At 43.3% G+C, this 7,375-nt stretch overlaps 1 protein-coding gene across 1 annotated transcript; it reads right to left on the bottom strand.

Moving 5' to 3' along the window:
• Positions 1-573: 573 nt before the first annotated feature.
• LOC311375895 (stonustoxin subunit beta-like) lies at positions 574-7,324 on the bottom strand (the record flags this gene model as incomplete). Its single annotated transcript, XM_084490917.1, has 4 exons — positions 574-2,814; positions 4,820-4,866; positions 5,045-5,218; positions 7,176-7,324. Coding segments are annotated over 4 exons (927 nt in total), but the record flags the coding sequence as incomplete, so codon positions are not given.
• Positions 7,325-7,375: the final 51 nt, after the last annotated feature.

Raw genomic sequence — 7,375 nt, forward strand, 5'->3', positions numbered from 1 at the left:
TTGGCGTGTGTGGGAATATTTTTAAATTTATAACTTATTGTATGAAAAAAATCAAAACTTTAAAAACAGTTGTGTTCGTCTTGTATTGTGGCCTGTAATGTGTAGTTATATATTTTTATTTTTAGAGATTAAGCGAAGGTTCAACTCGTTCCTGACCACAAAATATATGCTGCGTGCAGTTCTCGTTTTGTCCACCAGAGGGCAGGCGTTGACTGGCTGTGAATCAAAGCGTGTGTGGGAACGTTTTTAATTTGTAACTTTATTAATATAATTATAATAAAATAAATATTATTATTATATTATTATATATTATTATACTTATTAAATAATAATATAATTAATTATTTAATAAGGTGCAGCACATTTCTCCTATAAGAGCACAGACTCCTCCTTGTTCCGCCAGTAACCAATCACAGGGCTTGCCTGTTTTGCCAAAGTCATTTGTCTTGTGGCACGCAGCTGCTCCCCTAGCGCAGATAAAGCGTCGTCTGTGTCCGTATTATTCTTAAGGCACTTATGTAACATTATTTAGTAATAAAAGGAGAATGATGATGGGCTGAACACACGAGAACATTCAGTTGGATCCACTGAGTTGTTTATTAAAATGATGCTTCATTAACAAATGCAACAGAAAAATAGTCCCTTACATGTACACAATAAACACAAGGACTGAAACAATAGAAGCTGCAGACTTTACTAATCATAAACAGGTGTGCACGTATCTTTAATAACTGAACATGTTCTGCTGCCGTTTGGTTCCCAACAGAACACCAGGAATCAATACTCAGTTTAAAGTCATTTACAACACAGACCTCCTGGTTATTATGAATGAAATATAAAACCTGCTTTAAATCAGGTTCCTTTGGCACCGAGCTGCTCTATTCACACTAACACTGAAGTAATGCATACTAGCCTTTCATGGCTCACAGTAAAACAAACAATCTCTCTTAACCTCTTGTTGTTCCTAAGGTCAGTCTTAAACTGCAAAAGACCCGCCTTCTTTGCTGAAGGTCTAGTCAGTGTGTCTGACAGACACGGTCATAGCACTAGAGGAGCAAGTAAAGGACAGCTAGCTTTACCCAGACCGAGGTCCAATCTACTGAAAAATACCATCATTTACACAACTATTTCATTATGGAATGAACGACCAAAAAAACATACGTTCTAGCAAAAATAGCAAATACAACTTTAAAAAGTCTGCAAAAAAATCATGTGGTCCATAATGTATATACATTTTTAATGTTGTCATTTCTTTTTGTAGCCTTCATATCTTTTTTAAACTTTTTTATTAGTCTATTTCTATTTGAGTTTGACATAAGGTCAAACAAGTGATTGTCTGTTGTCTATATTTGATGTTTGGGACCCAGGAAGACTAGCTCTCTCTCTGGTGTGTTGCTAATCGGGATCCTAATGAATCTAATCTCATCTAAATCATCCTTGTTAGGATTAGGACAAAAGTGATGATCAGAGCCCTGGAGAATAAAATATGTTAATGTCTGAAAATGGACAAATATTGTAGCATAAAAAAAACATGTGATTTACCATCAATAGGTATTTAATATACATTTCAAATTAAAAATCAAATCTTAACAAAACCTGCTCAGGTAACCCTATGGAAGATCTTAAAAGTCTCTTCCTTTCATGGTTTACCATCATCAACTTTTAGGAAGCCCCATAAAAAGGAGGGGGAGAGGGAGGGGGAGGAGAGGGAGACGAGGGGGGAGAGGGGGGGGGGAGGAGGGGGAGGGGAGAGGGAGACGAGGGGGGGAGTGGGAGACGGGGGGGAGGGGGAGTGGGAGACGGGGGGGAGGGGGAGTGGGAGACAGGGGGGGAGGAGGGGGAGACGAGAAAGAAAGAGAGTGAGAGGGATAGAGAGAGAGAGTAAAATAGAGAGCGAGAGACTATAACTGCCACAGAGACTCTGAGTCATCAGTCCTCTCAGGCCTCCAGCAAAAGACACCCATCCTCTAACGCAGAAGCTGTGTGTGTGTGTGTGTGTGTGTGTATTTGTATGTGTGTGTGTGTGTGCGGGCGTTTGTGTTTGTGTACATGTGTGTGTGTGTGCCCGCCCGCCTGCCCTTTTTTTTTTCCTACAACCGACACAGAGACGCTGAGTCACTGAGTACGTGGACCCCTGCTCGCCCACAGCCCCGGACGACGACGGGGGTGTGTGTATGTGTGTGTGTGCTCACGTGTATATGTGTGTGTGTGTGTGTGTGTCTGTGTGTGTGTGCGCCCGCCCGCCGGGTTTTTCTTTCTACAACCGACACAGAGACACTGAGTTACCCTCCTCCCCCCATACCCTAAACCCAGGGAGGAGGTCCTCCTGGGTGAAGGTGGACCTGAAGGTGTGGATGTGTGTCAGTGTGTCTGAGGACCCTCCTACACCTCGGGACACTCTGTAGAAGGACAGAGTGCCAGCAGGCCGGTCCAGATACACTCCTACTCTGGTAGAGCCAGCGGGGTGGAGACGTATGTCTGTCGCTCTACCGTTGTACCGGGCAGAGTAACGACCATCATAACAAACAAGACTCCAGGACTTGTTGTTCCCTCCAAGCAGGCTGTCATCACCCTCTCCTCTCCTTGTGATTCCTCTGTATGTCACTCCTATCTCAACCCATCCTTTCCACTCTACCTCCCAGTAACAGCGGCCAGTCAGAGCCTCTCTACACAACACCTGGGGCCAGCGGTCAAATCTCTCTGGGTGATCCGGATACGACTGGTCCTCTCTGACCCACGTCACCTTTCTGTTGTCCTCAGACAGAGAGAGTCGTCTGTGGGCTGTGTTTGGGTCCAGTGTGAGTTCACAGGCATCTGACGGGAGAACAAGACATGATATTATTCATAATTCCAGAGATATTCCAGGTTATTCTGCCTAAATCCCCCCATTCGTTTTCATTGGAAAATTCAAAAAACGCTGATTCATGATATTATATTCATTGATATACGCTGATATTATATATATCGTATATATTATATATATTATATTATATATATAAAATCCCCCCATTAGTTTCAGTTGGAAAATTCAAAAAACGCTGATTCATGCTTCATCCTCTTCAACCACTTGAAGAGGATAGTACTACTAGATACTATGATTACTATGATAGATACAATGTAGATACTACAATAATGGACGTTAGCACTGGCGTTAGCGTTAGCGCTGAAGTTAGCATTGATGTTAGTGTTAGCGTTGACGTTAGCATTAGTGCTGCAGTTAGCTTTGACGTTAGCGCTTGAAGTTAGCTTTAACGTTGATACTGAAGTTAGCATTGACGTTATCATTAGCGCTGCAGTTAGCGTTGACGTTAGCATTAGCGCTGACGCTTGCATCGACGTGAGAATAACCGTTGACGTTAGCAGTGAAATTAGTGTTAGCGCTGACGTTAGCGTTAGCTCTTACGTTAGCGTTGAAGTTAGCGTTAGCACTGACATTAGCGTTTGCATTGACGTTAGCGCTGACGTTACTGTTGACATTAGCGTTAGCACTGGCATTAGCATTAGCGCTGAAGTTAGCATTGACGTTAGCATCAGCGTTAAAGTTAGCGTTAGCAATTACTTTAGCGTTAGCAATTACTTTAGAGTTAGCGCTGACTTTAGCATTAGCACTGACGCTTGCATTGACATCAGCGTTAGTAATGACTTTAGTGTTAGCGCTGAGGTTAGCGTCGACGTTAGTGTAGCATTGACGTTAGCATTGACGTTAGTGCTGATGTTAGCGTTAGCTGTGACTTTAGCATTGACATTAGCGTTGACATTAGCATTTAAATTAGCATTAGCGCTTACATTAGCATTGATGTTAGTGTTAACGCTAATGTTAGCATTGAAATTAGCATTAGCGTTGATGTTTAGCGCTGACGTAACCGTTGAAGTTAGCATTAGCACTGACATTAGCGTTAGCGCTGACGTTAACGTTAATGTCAGCGTTAGCAATGACTAGCGTTAGCGATGAAGTTAGTATGGACGTTAGCATTAGCACTGATGTTAGCATTAGCGCTGACGTTTGCGTTGACATTTGCGTTAGCTCTGACGTAACCATTGAAGTTAGCATTAACATTAGCGTTGACGTTAGCGTTGACGGTAGCATTAGCGCTGATGTTAGCTTTGCCGTTAGCGGTGAGACTTCAAAACCCTTCAACTCATTCATATTTCATTCTATAGACTTGAATCTACCTTCAAATTGTTCAGCAGATTTCCTAGATTCATTGTAATTATTCAACATTCAGCTTCAGCAGTGGAGCGGAGCATTTCAGCGTCAGCAGTATGACTTCAAAACCCTTCAACTCATTCATACTTCATTCTACAGACTTCATTCTACCTTCAAAATGTTCAGCAGATTTTCTAGATTCAGTGTAACATTGTTCAACATTCAGCTTCAAACATTAACATAGAAAGACAAAATAAGTATCATGTGATAGGTACGATAGTGGAATCATGTGCTGTAGATTTTCTAATCAATAATAGACATTGTGTTTAAGATAATTAAAGTTAAATTTAATTAGAAATCCCATGTGTGTGTGAGTGGCGGACCCAATCAAAACATTGAAACCAAGACAAATGTATAAAGTGCATTTACTCCCTCAATAATTACACTACATAAACATATAATACATCAAATTATTTGGCATGATGAGCTTATTACACACACGTAACCTTCCAAGATATTAAACTTTTGAATTTCCCAAAACACACACATTGCACCAGCCTTCAAAGGGACACCTTTGTAAACAACAGACTGAACGATCTGAGCTCACATACAGGCTGGAGATGAATTGATGAACCATAGTGTCGTGATGAATCAAACTAAACGGACACTTACACTTGTTTAGAGCTGGTTTCAGCCTCCACACTCCACCGTGCTCCACACTGGGGGGGGAAACAAAGTGAGAGCAGCATGTTGAAACATTCACCTTCATCATCTGCTGTCTCATCACTCTCTACACAACATGAGTTACAGCTGCCTTTTCAAACCGCTTCATCTAGCAGCGGCTTGAACCCTTGTAGGAGACTTTGCCCCCCGAGTGGAGAGCTGTCCTCTCCATACCTGAGAGTGTCCAGTCTCCAGCGTGGATCCTCCAGTCCAGCAGAGAGCAGCGCAGCTCCAGAGTCTCCTGGGTGATTGTAGCTCAGGTCCAGCTCTCTCAGATGGGAGGGGTTGGAGCTCAGAGCTGAGGCCAGAGAAGCACAGCCTTCCTGTGTGACCAGGCAGCCAGACAACCTGTGTACACACACACACACACCATTTATTCTATCTAGCAGTTTGTACCAAATTAAACACATTTAGAAAGTGTATTCATTCCATATGGAGGACAATGAGATATTGTTCTGTTAGAGTCAGGAGAAGTCTGCTGTGTTTGGTACGCTAAGACCGTTTATCCACAGGTTCTAACATTGTGTAGAACCAGGGAGTGTTTTGCCAGCAGGGAAAAGATCAACAGAAATGCATCGGACATGAGCAGCACTACACCAAACTAATATGATGTTAATGTAGCAGCATAGAAATAGGGTTGCCTTGCTGCAGTTAATTGCGTCAGCTGACCACTAGGGCGGCAGTACATAAGTACGGCCCTCCTTCTTGAGCTCTCACTGATGCATCATTTCCGGGTCAGGTGTTTGCCCGTGCAGGTAATGCTCCGTGCCCCTGCTGCGGCTACTGTTTAGTTTCATTTATCACTGTGTCCTCATGCTTAAAGCCGGTGTGTTTTCACTGCAGAGCAGCGACTGCGTGCTCCGTGCTCCGTTTAGTCGCTGGTTCTCTCGAGCGGTAAGTGTCCTCTCTCTCTGTGTTACACCGAATGCTATCCTGTAGCTAATGCTAGTGTGGTCACAGGTAGATGTCCCCTGCCGTGTGTCTCTCTCTCTCCCTCCCTCTCCCTGTGCAGGTTTGACTTTGAAAACGGGTATGCTACCTTAAATCTAACCTCCAAAAGCCTTGATAAATGTAGCTTAGCCATACTAATTTTATGTTTATTGACAGGGAACGCTCATCAGCTGGCTGAAATCTATAGATTTATCTGATTTATCTGACTCCGCCACCAGCTGATTGGGGCCACTGCTGCTTTGTACACAGCTTTTGTCTATAGCTTTGTCTACAGCTTTGTCTGCTGTTTGTCTCTGCTGCTAATCACACCGTTTGTCTCTGCTGCTATATACGACGTTGTCCCTTGCTTTGTCTCCGGCAGCCACTTATTCCTTGCTGCTCTGTGCTGCTTGGTGGTGCTGCTGTTGCTGGCTTTTGGCTACAGCCGGCTTGCATGGTGGACTGCCGACACCACACTTTTAACCTGTTTATCCCTTTAATTTGAGCCCAATGATTTTGAGGAGTTAATCCCTTCATTTGGTTTTGTTTTGTTTTCTGTACTTTATTATTTAAGTTTATTTTGTGAACTATTTCATGCTTTATGTTGTATATTGCTTCATACATTTTGTGTTAATTATTTCCGTTGTAACTTCCTTTTTGTTTCCTTCTCAGTGGCTGCAGGCTGGTGGTGGTGGTGGTGACGTGGGTGGTGGTGTCCCTCATTCTTGTGTGCTGTGCTTCCTTGGATTTGGTGATACCAGTGTGTGACTGCCACGTGTGTCTGGGTGAACCCTTTCCCTTTGATTTATTCCTGTTGAGTCCCCTTCCCCTTCACCTGCTCTTTCCCCACCAGTAGGCCTCAGCCCCTGATTAGGCTCCTTGTTTATTAGTTGGGATGAATGCTCATTTTTGTGATAATATATATATTTTATTAAACAAGGTATTTTTGTAAACTGGGAACCACGTGTCTTGCCTGTTGAGTGGAACAAACCTGTGTTTTTGATCAATGTAAAATAATATGTAATAATTCCTTGGGTGCAATTCCCAAGGTGGCGTTGTTGAGCAACCTAAGATTCACATTGAGAGCCTCCACGCCGCCACATTAATAAAGGACATCTTTACTGTTCAATATGTTTCACTTTACCACGGCCAGTGATGTTTTAGTGGTGAGGGGTGCATTATATTCAGATCACAGCACGGCTAAAGCCTCATCACCATGTCTACACTAATGACAACTCCTCAGCTCTCATCAGCTGGCCAGAGTTACATCACGTATAGCATACATATCGATATTGACAGTCCACCTAGTCATGGATCATCCCTTACATATTAAACAACCCCAAGACGCAGTTTGAAGAAGAGGCTGATAACTGACCTGAGAGTTTCCAGTGTACAGTGTGGACTCCCCAGTCCAGCAGAGAGCAGCTTCACTCCTGAATCCTGCAGATCATTGGTACTCAGGTCCAGCTCTCTCAGACTAGAGGAGTTGGAGCTGAGAACTGAGGCCAGAGAAGCACAGCCTTCCTGTGTGATCAGGCAGCCAGACAACCTGCACACACACACACACACACCATT

Source organism: Micromesistius poutassou (genome assembly GCF_964030765.1).
Source record: "Micromesistius poutassou genome assembly, contig: SCAFFOLD_6501, whole genome shotgun sequence".
In the NCBI taxonomy this organism is placed as follows: domain Eukaryota; kingdom Metazoa; phylum Chordata; class Actinopteri; order Gadiformes; family Gadidae; genus Micromesistius; species Micromesistius poutassou.